Below are 14,863 nucleotides of genomic sequence, written 5' to 3' on the forward strand. Positions count from 1 at the left end.
TGTGTACCTTGAAAAACCAATGCCTACCGTTGCTGTCTGTTTTGCAACATTGGTTTCGGGGGGAGGGGGGTTCTCCATTTCTGAGAAATCGTGACGAAATGTCACGTTATACTTGCTGAAATGGGTGTCCCAAGTCTTTATGGCGCGGATTGTGGGTACACAAGGCCGATTTTTTATATAAATGTCCCCGGTGTCTATACGTCGAGGTATCGCCTTTTATGTGATGGGAGGCATTTGTTCAAAACTGATATTTTTATTCAGTTGTTTGTTTTCGTATAACTGTATGGCTGTCACAAAACGCGGGAATAACAAATGAGGTCATACAAGATCAAAAAGCTCAATGACATCATTTCCGGGCTTTTTAGACCCGTCGTTTATGTACTTCTATAGTGGAGGTCTTTCTGCACTTTTGGTAAAAAAATACTAATTAACCTTTTACTAAGTGCACCCGATTATACAAAAAATTCCCCTGGGCCGACACCAAAAAAGATATTAAGTAAAATTTTTGCAGTGGAAGTGAGTTGAATTTTAATCAAACTCCTACTGACTTTTCAAAAACACAAGGAAATTTGAAAATGTCTGCTCGACTTTTGCATTAGTTATTGCATGGCTAACTCGATATAACATCCCTCATCCCTTTTATGCATTTACTTTTAATACTCGTACGGTAGTAGTATTAAAAATGATGATTTTCTTTAAATTAACTTTCTGTTTTGCTTTTCGTTTATAGGACCCTTGTTTACTGTCGGTGGTTGTCTGACTATGGAGCGGGCATACGAAAGAAGTTGTTCGCAAAACTGTTTGGCCATCTTTTCTTTCCACTAAAACATCTGGTGGTGTACAACATATGGAAATTATTTATTCTTCTATCTATAACGATAAACGGATTTGAAGATATTTATATATTTATTATACAGACGGAGGTGAATTAAACATTTAAATAATTCATTTGACGTCTTTCTCTCTAATTACTTTGAGGTGGGATAATACAAAAAATTAAAAAAATCATGCAAGGGAAAAAGCCAAGAAAAAAATATCGTGCAAAGGGGAAGGCTAAGAAAAAATTCATGCAGAAGGAAAGTTCCTGTTAAGCACTAAAACACTTATCATTTTGCACTTGATGAGATCAACGTTTTCGACGAAATGTATCAGGGAGGATGATGAAAATAGCGTTTCCGAGCCTAGAAAAGTTCAATACATCTGTAAAAAGGTATAAAGTACAGTAGAACCCCGACAACTTGAACTCTGAAGGGAAACGAAAAACAGTTCGAGTTAGCTACTGGCCTGAAAAGATTTGATCTTAACCAATGGAAAACACTGGAAAGGAGACCATGATCAAGTACGGGTATATTAGGCTGTTTGAGCACCAATTTTACACCAAAAACTGATCACGTTTTTTTGCGATTAGCTCTGTCGCGGAATGCAGTCAATATTCAAGATGGACAGTCCTGTGGAAAGATCTATCCAACCTCTTTAAGTTTCACATAACAAAAATCTGCGTTTTTGGAGTAATTTCAGCATATTAAGGGTTAAGAGAACAGGTCAAATTTCTTCCTAATGCGCTTTTTTCATGTAATTGCAATTTATGGAGCAAAAGCAACCCGAATCGAGCAAAATTTCGCATGCTTTAGGATTTTAGGTATTTTAGCTTAACCCTTAATATGCTAAGAGGAGTGTCCATCTTGAACATTGACTGCATTCGACAGAGCTAATCGAAAAAAACGTGATCAGTTTTTGGTGTGAAATTGGTGCTAAAACAGGCCAATATACCCGTACTTGATCATGGTCTCCTTTCCAGGGTTTTCCATTGATTAAGATCAAAACGTTTCAGGCCAGTAGAAGGCGTTCACAGAGTAAAGTCAAAATTTTGGCCTATGCGCATGCGCCAAAGTAAAATGTTGTGCATTTTTACATGGAAATTTCATCAAAAACTTACTGCAGTGTCAGAAAGTGCATTTCTAGCAAAGTTTAAAGAAATTTAAAACCGTAGAGCCAAGAAAATCGATTAACGGTTAAAAAACGCGTTTTTTGGAGTAATTTCAGCATATTAAGTGTTAAGCTCGAGTTTATTCCCTATCGTCCTCTTCCCCAGGGCCACGCGTATTTTTTTAAATGACATGACGCAGTGGCCCTGGTAACGGTAAAAATATGATTTTTTTGATTGGCTGATAAAAACCTTCATGCGTAATTAGGTAAAAAACGAAACGCTTCTACGCAATTTTGGTTTTCTTCCGGTCATCGAAACAATTGAAGATGTAGCGGGCGGGCAAGTTTGAAAATGTTACCGGAAAAAGACCAAATAACACTGGGAGTTTGTTGGAATAACGTATTCACGAAGCAGACCTTTGTTTGGGTGTAACTCGGTTGTACTTTTTATTGCATTAAAAATATTGCAAGCATTTGCAATATCAACTTAGCTTATATACAAGATATACACACTAAATGGAGTTCTTGAATACATGGAGACTTTGAAATTCAATGTGATATTTCTTACCGCTGCTCAATAGAATGATACCTCGTCGATCAGCGACTTTTTTAGTTCTGAATTTTCTACAATACCTCCGCATGGCCATAAATAAATTTCACAGTATATATCATCAACCGTCAGAATTGAATGTTATCAGCTGATGATATTCTCGACTCCATGTTTAAACACTATAACTCCAATTCCTCTGGATTCTAACTTTTCTATCTGCCGTCAGATAATATTGCGTGTAGGACGACACAACAAGAACACATCTATCAGCCATGCAATTCAATGAGTTCCAAACGAATCGAATTGTGTAAGTTAAAATATCAACGACTTGAATTGCCAAAACCAGCGGGCAAAACACAAAGACAGTCGTTCTACTTTACGACTACAGCAGGCAGGGCGGCTTCCTGTTTCATTCCTTGTTTCTTGATGTCCTCCCACAATTGTAGCAAGGATTGCTGTACAGCTCACGTCAAACTCAAATCTCGTATCTTCTTTCAAAATTCGCTTTCTTCTCGTCTCAGTCAGCCCCAGCCTTCCCCTTTCTTTTACTGAGCAAGCGCAGACGAACATTTATGCAGTGGGCATGCGCTAACGGATGTCGTGGATTTTACGACATCCGGTAGTCAGTGTTACCAGAGCCCTCCGTTTCGCCGACCACGTGACCAAAAGAAAAGGAGGCTCTGGGAACGAGAATGATTCCCGAAAAAAACAGGTCAATTTAGAAAGAACGGGTTTACTTCGGAAAGACGGCTTCTCAAATCCCAGAATTTGAAATTATCGGTAATCGGGCCAAACCTCTTCTTTATCAACGGTTGTTGAAGGCTCCACGTAGAAACGCACTCGCACACGGACTACTTGTCAAAAATTCCGGCGAAACCGAAGTTTATTTTTCCCTTCACTCTTAATACAATTCATCAACTGTGGTCGGTTTTGTTACAGTAAAATTTTAAATGCTAAAGAAGTAGCTTATCTTGATGCCTACATTCCATTAACTAGTACATGCCCATTAACTGGTTCGCTTTCAACAAATTCGTCCGTTTCACTGCATGATTTCTGAGAATAAAACGCGCGGCTTCCGAGAATTTACACTTGAATTCCGGCGCCGCCATACTGTCGGATTTGTTATTCCTATGGAAACGATTATTAATCGAGTCAAGAAAACATGCTTAACACGTGCTCTTTCCACTTGTTTTATTGTCTATGTTCTCCTTGGACTTTCACATATATTGTCTGCGTGTTTTATTTTGTTGTTTTTTTTTGTTTCCTCTGTTTTAGTGGCATACCTGTAAACTATATTACACTATATTACACCCCCACCCCCCCCCCCCTCCCCCATCCGAAGCAACGTTGCATTTGCTATCTGCAAGAGTTTCTTCCTTTATGCACAGCACTTAAAGAAAGAGGGGTAGGTTTACAATCTACACCGGATTTGAAGTGGACAAAAGGCTATATCGAAATTGGCACTCATTTCAAACAACTGCCACAAAACTTTTGATGTTCGTTGTGATTAGTACATGTACACATTTTCGTACAGAACTGTATTTTCTATAAGAAACAGAGCTTCTTGCCGCAAACGGCTATTTTGTGATAACGACAACAACAAATCTTAAATGGTTTATAAACTGCAACAATGACACTAAGTAAATAAAATAAAATATGTGTAAACGATCTAGCGTTTGAGTCAGCCAAGATAGAATACCTCCACCTCATCAGGTGTGAAGTTCCTAGTCCCAGCCAGGATTGTGTTACTGCTTTGTACTCCACTTGGAAGAGAGTAGGAGTGGCCAAAGTCTGTGTATGAGTGAGTGTTACTGTTTGCATTGTTGTAAATGTGGATGTCAGCCCCTCCACCAAATCTTGGACCATAACCTGAGTACCTGTAAATTGCATATTGTGACTTTTTCACCAGACTCTTGAATGGTCCAAGACCTTCTTTGTTGCGAAGCGAAAATATGAACGCATTGGAAGATGAACCATAACTACCACCACCAGACCCTGAATAATAAGAAAAAAAAAAACAGTAATATATTTATTACGGAGAACACGCAAACGATTTAAACGTTTTTAATAGTTAAACAAATAAGTAAAAAGTTATAATGAATTAGTATTAAAAATAAATGCATACAAAATAATTAGGTAATTAATTAATTTTAATTCATACTAATAAATAAGTAAAATACTAATTAACAAGTAAAATAGCATATGAAATAGCGAAAGCGAATAAAGATTTCTAATTCGTCATTTTCTTGCCTGAAAATTAGAACTAATTATTGGTTTGCGTTACACATGGTATAATAAAATTCAAATCATGAAACAAAATTAATGATTAATGTACCTGAATTAAAATATAGAAAAACTTAAGCAAGGATGTTGGAAAGGATGGAGGAACTAATTTCCTTGAAACACACCAGGCAAGTAATAAGTTATAGACTGATCGAGGCGGAGAGAGGGACGTTTCGAGGATTTCCTTTTACTTTTCTATTTTTAGGGGGAGAGGGAAGGGTGGATTAACTTGACTCAAGCTATGACAAAAGCTGACCGTATCCAGACTTGAAGCTACAGTATTTATATCATCATTTGTCATGACACTTAATTTGATTTTAGAGTAAAAAGGCCAATTTAACAGCTTTGAGGCTTGAAATATGAAACACTCTTAATCAGGGCACTCGTAATTAGGGCACGAAGCTCCCGGTGTTGTGGTCTGGCCTTTACAATTGTGTTGTAAAATTACAGTACACCTGTACGTGTAAAGCGCATTTGAACATATACATATGAAAAATGCGCTATATAAATACATTATCATTATCATTATAAAAAAAAAAATTCATAACGAGCATCAATTTTACAAAACTTTTTTAGAAGCGCATATGAAAAAATTCTCAGGGTAGCATGACATATGCGGTTCATTCTTTTGCTGATCATGCTCTGGCTAACGTAGCCATGTGTCAGGCTTTCACCCCCTTCCCCCAACCTCCCCCCAACTTCGTGTTTATAAAAGAAACAACACAAAGCTAATAAAATGTAAACTATCTAATAGCAGATTTCATATCACAACCCTGGGATAAGGACCAAGCCTCTAGCAACAAACAAATAATAACGGGACAATAACATACTATCGCATCATGTTAAACAAACAATGTCTACCGTGTTGACAGAAATTATATTGGTCAGTTCTTATTAACTTCTTCCATTTTCTTCATCCACCAAAAGTACCGTCAGAATCCGCGAAAAAAAGGATTTCTTTTTGTTCTAATCCTGGTTCCCAGATTTATGATTGCTTTGGAAAAAAACAGATTTAGTTTTAGCTTAAAAATTCTGTATTTTTACATTTTTACATTTACATGCGGTCAACTTAGGTAACTGACATTGCTAATTTCTACTAGGGCTTTCCATAAGTTGCTCGAGATTTTCCAAAAAGTTGCCGGTAATTTCTCAACCAGTTGCTCAAAAATTGCTCCAAAAATCCAAAAAAAGTTTCTTTTGATTTAAAAGTATATTACTTCTAGTTCTTAAGCTATTCTTCCTTCTCTCCTTTGCCATCGAAAAAGACAGGATCACTTTTGTGTAAAAGAAAAAAAAAATTCTCTCTTTATATGCTAATTTCCTTTTGAAGGTAAGATTTCCAAGCAGTTTTTTTGCAATTTTACAGCAAAATAAGTATCTTTATAACATTTTAAGAGTAAAATTTGTTCAATGACAAGGATTTCTTGAACTGAGAAAAATCGTGAAGATATCGATGGCGTCATGTTTGCTGACGAGTTTTGTAATGTTTTAATGCAGAATGAGCCGAAAGTTCAAACGTCTGCAGATGTTCCTCGAAAATCTTCGGCAAAATTCGTTGATCTTGGGAAATGTTCGTATGACCTTTGAACAACACTCAGATAATTTTCGGAGATCTTCGGTCTAAAAATTGCTCAAAATGTAACAAGTTGCTCGAGAGGGAAAACGTTGCTAAAATATAAAAAAAAATATGAGAAGTTGCAAAACAGTTGCCTAATTTCTACTCTCACCGTGTATTCCCCCCAGCTTTGAACTGATTTCTGTGTTTTGTTTTCACAGTTGCAATAAATAAGGCTTTTAGTGTTTCTCGTAGCTATACTTTGTCTCATCTGCGGAACACCAAGAAGTTGTGTAATACGGTTGGGTTGTTTTAAAAGGTTCCAGACCGACATAGACAATCAGCCTTCGAATCATGCTTACTTTAAGCGCGGTCGGGTCCTGGGCACTAAAAACCGTAAAATACTCTAAGCACTGTAAATAACTACATGAATATTATCACAGAAATAAAGGGAGGGGGGGGGGGGGGGGGGAAGTCTCGAACCAAGTGGCCCATACTTGCCGGAGCTTAACCCGGTTTCTGTAGCCTTAAGCGGCTAGAAATATTTGTACTTTCCCCTAAATGGGATGGTAGTCTATCGCAGAAATAGGTATCATGTAATTCTATGCTATGGAAATATGAGAACATTTCTTCAACTACATCCAACAAGTGTGGACCGCTACGTTTGTTGTCCAGTATTAAGCGGATGTGAGGCCATACAACTCTTACAGAATAATAATAAACTTCGTGACAGATCAGCCTTTTTACCGATGTTTCGGCCACTGTTAAATCTCCTTAAAGGCATGGGATGGGGTAAACTGATATTTTAGAACTGCCCCCCTCACCTCCCCCCCCCCCCCTCCAAAAAAAAAAAAGAAAAAAACAACTGATAAATGACGTTTTATTTTAAACTAACAGTTGAGACATTTAAAAAAATCCTCGAGTAAGAATGCTGAATTTTGGCTGAATATCTTGTAAATGCCACCACTCACTTGAACTGAAAGTGGAATCCTTTTTTTTCCTGGGTAAATGTACATTGATGGGGAAAACGCCTTAGGACCCATGGCTTTATGTCATTTGTGTCGTTTGGTCGACAAGGTCATTGCATTGCGTTCCTTCTTTAAGTTGCGAAAATAAATAACTTGTGAAGGCTTTTTAAGCTTATTTCGACACGGTGAAGAGAAAGAGCTACATAGTGAATCATAGCTGTAGATTGATGAAACTCTTTCAAAATTCCCTAACATGTGCTGATAATAAAGTGCTTTTTGAGCTCTTCGGATGTTGGATGAAAGAGTCGCAATGTCGTCAGAATGTAGTCCGTAATTTCTTTTAACTAAACATTCAGGTTAAAACAAATGTTGATAAAACAGAAAAAAACACTTAACATCGTCATTCAAACACTCCATACTGATCACGTGTCTATGTCTGATTCGCGTTTGATTTATTATCATAAACTTAAAAGGATCAGAAACCAACAAGACATCCCTCGATAGAACATAAAGCCTACTATTTTCATTGGTCTCTTGTGAATATTTCCTCTATTGCTAATATCAGGATTTAGAAATGCACGTCTTTCGCGTGCACTGAGAACGAAGAGGTTTTGGCCTTCAGTCAAATCGACAATTTTTTTAGAGGTCTTTGGAAGGTGGCAGTGGTAGACGACAGGTCGTTGTAATGTAATGTGCAATGCTTTTTATTCCACGGTAGGGATAAAAAAGATAGTGAACACTATTCGGTTAATAACGTTGGTGCTGTTTTAAAAAAACACAACTTTTAACAATTACCTGATCTGGTTGAATAAACTATGATATCTCAGAAATAACAAAGTGCTAAGAAATGACTAAATTTTATTAACAGCTGAGACCTGATTAAAACTTTAACTGAAAGCTGAGAAATTGCCTGATTATTGACCGATAGCTACCAATCCATCACCCCGATCCAGTCCCTCTTCTTATAATGCCATTCCGGTCACCAAACTTCTATGTTGGATTTTCTATATTTTTATCAGCGAAAGCGAATAAATAAAATAAACCAAACAATCATGATCATTTTTCTCTCCTAACAGCAGTCCACATATTTCGTCGCCGTGGAAAACTCTACACCTTGCTATTGTTATATCACCGTTCTAGATACACGATCCCGCGCTTTCCATCGATTTAATCCATTGTTCCATGTTAGTAGTTTATATGCCTGAGTATGACTCTGTGTTGGTTATTTCCTTTTTTGCACATTTCTCGAGACAAGCAGGTATCTGGTTGTAAACGGATGAAAAGAGAACATTATAGAGCGGGCGAATGTGATGTCGCTACAACCGATGGCCACCAAAAATCATTGATGAATAATAAATATTCAGAGCTTATAAAATTTCGGAAAGAGGCTCACCTTCGTTTTTCCAAAAGAGGCTTTTCCCAAAAAAAGTCCCCCACCCACCCAAATACCAGACAAAAATAGAATAAGGTCTTATGAATATAAGTTCATGGACATATACATTTAGTTATAGCTCTAAAAAAGGAAAGGTATAACTTTTCCGGTTATAAGCCCTTTTGTAGAACTTTTTTATATTCTACACTACCACAGAATGCTTAGAGACCTGTAATGTTTGCTTTACGGTTGTAGGACTTGTTTTCAGTTTCATATTGCTATCTTTTCAGAGTTCTATCATGTGGTTTTCTTGTGTGCATTACAAAAAAATCAAATACAGTATTCCGACCAAAATTAACAGAATAATATTTAGGTCGCAATTCTCTATCCGAAATAACCCTTCACTCATAAAATTCCTCCCCGAATTTTGAAAGGCTCAAGTTTGTAATGTCATCTCAACCAGTAAATGCCCAGATAGGACTTAATAATTATAAACAGTATCGACTGAAAACAAAGACAGACAAATAAAAAAATGCTTTATAATCGAAGCCATACAGTGGACCTTAGGAAATATTCAAATGATCACAAATTCTCTACAAAGGCCGACAAAATTAAAACTCTTACTAATAGCTGAGAAAAGGCCTGAATATTGACTGATAGCTAACAATCCATCACCCTGATTCAGACCCTCTTCTTATATTAACAACCCTGTCACTAAAATTCTTTGTTGGTTATTCTATATTTTTATCGGGAAAAGCGAATAAATAGAATTAAACCAAATAATCATTTCGCCTCTCCTAATAGCAATCCCACGTATTTCCCTGTGGAAAACTCTATACCTTGCTATTGTTATCATATTGTTAGCATTTATTGGAAAATGTCATCTCTGCGATCAAAAACAAATCTTATAACATCTTTTTGTTTCTTGCCCGGATGTGCAATATTTCTGGCAAAACTTTTCCCACTGGTGGAATGTTAAAAACGACGATTTTATTGACTTGAACGACAAAACCATTATACGGCTTCACAAACAACTTTGGCCAACAACTTGGTTTAAACCTCTGCCTGATTATCGCCAAGTATTACATCTACTCTGCTTCAAGAGAACAAGAACAGTACTATTTTGAAGCCTTCCTTGCTTTCCTCAAAAGTAAACTATCTATTGAAAAGAGTACGTGCAAATCACAAATCAAAACGTAAGCTAACCATTTCCAATAAATGTAACTAAGAAAAAGCAAACTTGTATTACAGTTTGTCCGGCAAACTATGTTATAAAAAAAAAAAACCCTTACAGGGTAGAAGCCCTTATTTGATTTTGCATTCTTGTATTGAATTATTTTTTCCTTTTCTTTATTTTAGTCTGTAACTTATAAGTCAATGTTATCTAAGCTGTCCTTTAGTTTATTCTTGTCTGTAAATAGTAATTAAATGTATAAATGTAAAAAATATATATATTGGATGAGGCTGAGTATGATATGAAGAATTATGCAGATCGAGGAGGGTAATAACACCCTCCGGGATCTGCATAATTCTTCATATAATACGAAAGCCGAATTCAATAATTGTTTTATTATTCATCTAAAGAGCTACAAATGCAGAAAATGAATTTAATAGGGTTTACACAGAACGCAAGGTACACAAATACACAACAACGTTCGCTTTAAAATTTGATTTAAACTTCACAACTGGTTTACCTAGGTTAAAATTCCCTGTCATTTATAATGTCGATATTTAGCAGTTGCTTGAAGTGTCTAGTGAAGCCAATTCTGATGACACAAAGCGATGTTTTTTTAGTACAGGTTTTCATCGTTCTTGCTATCTTTGACGTAGAATTTAATTGTGGCTGGTTTAGAAATTTATTTTTCTTGAAAATACGCTTAAAAAATCGTTTGACTCGCCTTCGTTGCTTTTCTTTCCCTTGTCTTCTAATAATTTGGTGATTTTCTGCTCGTCGCACAAATCTCGCCATTTTCCCAATCGTTGTGCATCAGAGCAGTTGCCGTGTAACGTGGGAACAAGGTTGCAATCGGATAATTTTTGATATTGGACAATTGACGTCATGTAGACGTCAATCGTCGTATATTAGGAACTTCTTCCAAATTTGGTCAGCGCTAGCTGGTTAGCTTGAATTAACCGGGGACTGAAGCCAATCAGAAACGGAAGCAATATTTTGAATTAATAATAATCGTTCTTGTTACACGATTTCGGCCTTTTAATTGATTTAAGGCGGCTCACAATAGTTTTACGGTCGCCTGAGGCCTGGAACCAAACCTCGAAAATCACGCGCGTCACTCGCGGGATTTTTCAGCCATGAAAAAGAAAAACAAACAAGGCGGCGCGTAAATGTTTTGTTGAAGTCTATTTTCGTCCAGTTTTCAGAGAAAATCGCATATTCACGACATTTTTAGCCGCAAAAAGTCTTTATTGTTACTATTAGCTGAAGAAAAAAAAATGTTTGCCGATCAGCATACATGGTGCCAAGGAAAAAATTATTATGTACGCGCTACAATCGATCGTGTAGACCCCGGAGTGGACAAACCTACGAAATTCCGAAACTAAAGAATGCAATACACGTTTACTTCTCTATCTTTCCTTAGGCAGCTTTGTCTGTGGTTTTAGTTTACTTTATTTATTAACGGCACTCGATTTACAGGTCAACTTAATGACTGATAAATATGAAAGCGAGCAAGCGACTCTTCTAAGCAAATCGAGGGCATTAACCAGCAGACAAGGTAACGCATGCGAAAGACGGGATCTTGTATAGGTCAGATTTTTAAACGCGCGTGGATCACGCGTGGCTTTTCTTGAAACGCGAAGTAATTTAACTGAAAAACAAGTCCGGTGACCCCACATTTTTAATTCAAAATTAGGTAGTGTGGCTTGAGAGAAAACTACAGGTGAAATTAAAAAAAAATCCTCTGGACCGGATTTTTAGCTAGTCAAGAATTACGGCTTTGAGTAATTACATAAAATCTGCTCCAGAGAATTTTTTTAACTTTTTATAATTGCTCCCCTTTTTATGTAGAATTGGATAATTTTCAGAAAAATAGGCGTCACCGAGTTAATTTTTGCGCTATTGCCGTTAGAAGTTTCATGATGGCTCTCATTGACATCCATATCATGTTGCTATAGTAACAGGCGATGACGTCATATGATTATATTTCGGCTCACTGACGATCGAGCTAGTAGCTTTTCCCAAGAAATTGTAAAAATAAATTTGTTTTATTGAATCCCTTTAATGTAAAAGTTCTAAAAAAGATTAGAACTGTTGTGAGCCCCCTTAATTTGTCGTTCCGTGTCAGTAGTTTGTAAGCCTGAGTATGATTAGTGCTGGTTATTTACTTTTTAGTACATTGGCCGGGACAAGCAGGTTTGTGGTTTTGAAAGGATAAAAAAAAACATTATCGGCCACATGAATGTGATGTAACCCCAACCGCTGCCCACCAAAAATCATAAATAATACATATATACTCGAAGCTTATCGAATTTCGGAGAGAGGCCCCCCTTTCTTTCTCCAAAATGGGCCTTTCCCAAGAAAATTCCCCCTACAACCCAAATCACAGACGAAAAATAGAATAAGGCCATACGAATATAAATTCATGGACATATAAATTTAGATATATGCGTCTTAAAAAAAAGGAGAAAAAAAGGTTAAGACTTTTTCGGTTTTAGGTCTGTTTTGTAGAAGTTGTTTTGTATTTAACACTTTTACATAATGCTTAGTGACCTGCAATGTTTTTTACGGCTCTAGGACTTGTTTTGGGTTTCATATTGCTATGTTTTGAGAGTCTTATTATGTGGTATTCTGGTATGCACTGAAACATTTTCAAATACAGTATCCCGACCAAAATTAACCCAAAAAACATTTGAAAGGCAAATCTCTATCCGAAATAATCCCCACTCATATAGAAGTCTTTCCCGAAGTTTGAAAGCGCTTATGTTTGTAATTTGACCGCGCGCAACTGGTAAATACCTATAGGATTTGACCGTTATAACCTGTATCGATTGTAACCAAAAACAGGCAAAGCAAAAAAATACTCGTCACAGCAGAATAAAATGTAGGGCTCCAGAAATACAATTTCTCTTCCAATTTCTCTTGGTACTTTTGATGTCCAGTGTGTAGGTAATTTCCCCGGTTTGTTGTAGACTTTACAGTGAAAACCGTCGCTGCCGTCGGTAAATGCAGTGTCCAGAAAGTGATCCGGGTTTTCTTCAACAGTGTATTACAGGAGCCCTACACATAGCTTTTTACCGAAGTGTTGGCCATTGTTATCTTCTTAGAGGCATGGGATGGGGTTCTCTAATATTTGAGAACTGCTCCCAAAAAATACAACTCATAAAGGACTTTTAATTTTAAACTGACAGCTAAGAAATTACAAAAAAAGTGTCGAGTGAGAATGCTGAATTATGGCTGAATATCATGTAAATACTACTTCTTACAATTGAAAGATTGATCCTCTTTTGCCTGGTTACATGTACATTGATGGGGCCAACGCCTTAGGACCCATAGCTTTGCGTCATTTGAGCAAAAACTTAAAAAATTGTGAACTTTGTTAACTTACTGACAGCATTGCCGCAAAGCACGATTCGGATATTCCATAAAAACGATCCTTATGTACTTCCATTATTCCCCAATATCTTTGTAAAGTTTTAGTTGAATCAGCTTTCAAACATTAATGAAATAAATGTTTTTTTTCTTTTTTTAAAAAATCAAACTCCCCTATCAATATTTTGCTTATCCGCCAGTGCGGGTAATCTGCTGAGTCTTTTTTTCTCATTTTGGCAAAAATCGACCTGTAGCGGGTAATCTGCCGTGCAGGTAACATGTTGAACTACGGATATTAAGGCTCCAAATCGACACGAAATATTCATGAGAATATATTTCTCAACGTTCTTTCTATAAGTGATTACATGTCACTGTTCTCAGCTTTGTGACCCATGTGCTGCATCAAAGCGAGCTACCATAATTAGATATACAGCTTAGAATATACAAACATATCACACGTTGTTGTAAACATTGACTCGTAAGGTCTTCTGAAGCCTCAAAACTTGCAATTAAGTTTTCTCCGCCGATATAGAATTTCATGGTTTGATTCCCGAGAGACATAAACTTGATGTACTCTACTGTGTTCTGACAAAAGCGAATTGTGAATCTACCTTTTAAAAAAACGAAATAGCAAGTTTTTAAGTTTAGATTTCACCTTTTTTCTCTTTTAGAAGCTAATGACTTTTTCGTCGCAACACAAAAGAGGTTATGATTTATCACTAAGTTATATAGTCAGTTAATTTGGTGCGCTCAGTATTCTAGCTGCAAACTTGCACACAAAATTGCATTATCTGCAGTTAAACATTTAATGGCTTGTAACGTGTATAGCAAACGGTCATATCTCAGTAAAACGACAATCCTGATGTACTTCATCGTCTTCTAATACTCTTGATAAGTTTTATTGGACTCAAAGTTTAAAATTCGGCAAATTAAAGCCTTACTAGATAACACCCTCCTAAAGGAATTTGGCTAATGAATTCATTAATGAGCAAGGGTCCTGCGTGACCTTAAGATGAAAGATTAGCAAAACCGTCCTACTCATTATATTCATAAAAAAATCAGCTTGATTGGTAAATTTGTGTTTCAAATACGTCAAGGACACTTTCAATGTTACATGTAAGTCGGTTAACAAGAACAACCTTCGAATTCACATCTGAGTTGTTTTTCTTAACGGAAATAATGTAAAGCCTTCTCTATAAAACGTATCATAGATTTTGCCAGAATTGCTTCATTACAATAAGCGCATACCGTTTATTGTTTTTAAATTTCATACACGTTACCTTGAAACGTTTTTACAAAATGGCGATATCCATCTATCCTATATTTAGTTTGATTTATTAAATAAACCTTCAAAAAAGTCATTTAATAAATAAGATATTTTTATATAATCGCATTCATACCCCACGCAATGTCGGTGTATCCTCCAAACACGTACTGGTCCTTTCTGATTATAGTAACAGTGTGTTGCTTTCCATCACAGCGGCTGTGAAACGTACTTGCTGCCCAGCCATGAGAAGAGGCTCGATAACACAGGTTCCAGTGTTGATGAGAACCAGGCACAGGATCCAAAAAGCGACTGAGATGACTGAAGAGAAAATCGTTGCTTTGGATAATATTGGACTGTATTTTCAGTGCTAGAAATAAACCAAAAAGGTAAAATTTA

General features: G+C 36.5%; 1 protein-coding gene and 2 pseudogenes across 3 annotated transcripts in view; 2 read left to right on the forward strand and 1 right to left on the reverse strand.

Annotated features, from left to right (window-relative positions):
- Positions 1–14,863, reverse strand: part of LOC144665680 (uncharacterized) — a 96,439-nt gene that overhangs the window by 45,486 nt on the left and 36,090 nt on the right. Inside the window, exons 9-10 of one of the 2 annotated variants that reach the window (XM_078526966.1) lie at positions 14,601–14,834; positions 3,999–4,471 (exon numbers count right to left, since the gene is read on the reverse strand). In XM_078526966.1, the coding sequence (XP_078383092.1) occupies positions 4,158–4,471; positions 14,601–14,834 (548 nt within the window). In that variant the 3' untranslated portion in view covers positions 3,999–4,157. Of the gene's footprint in view, positions 1–3,998; positions 4,472–14,600; positions 14,835–14,863 lie in introns of those variants that run through there. The other variant, XM_078526965.1, reaches the window with a different exon arrangement.
- LOC144665772 (failed axon connections homolog) overlaps positions 1–14,863 on the forward strand; it is a 67,078-nt pseudogene that overhangs the window by 11,168 nt on the left and 41,047 nt on the right. The gene's annotated exons all lie outside the window — the stretch shown is intronic.
- Positions 1–14,863, forward strand: part of LOC144665785 (failed axon connections homolog) — a 60,266-nt pseudogene that overhangs the window by 4,350 nt on the left and 41,053 nt on the right.

Source organism: Oculina patagonica, chromosome 9 (assembly GCF_052425735.1).
Source record: "Oculina patagonica isolate OP01 chromosome 9, crgOcupat, whole genome shotgun sequence".
NCBI lineage: Eukaryota > Metazoa > Cnidaria > Anthozoa > Scleractinia > Oculinidae > Oculina > Oculina patagonica.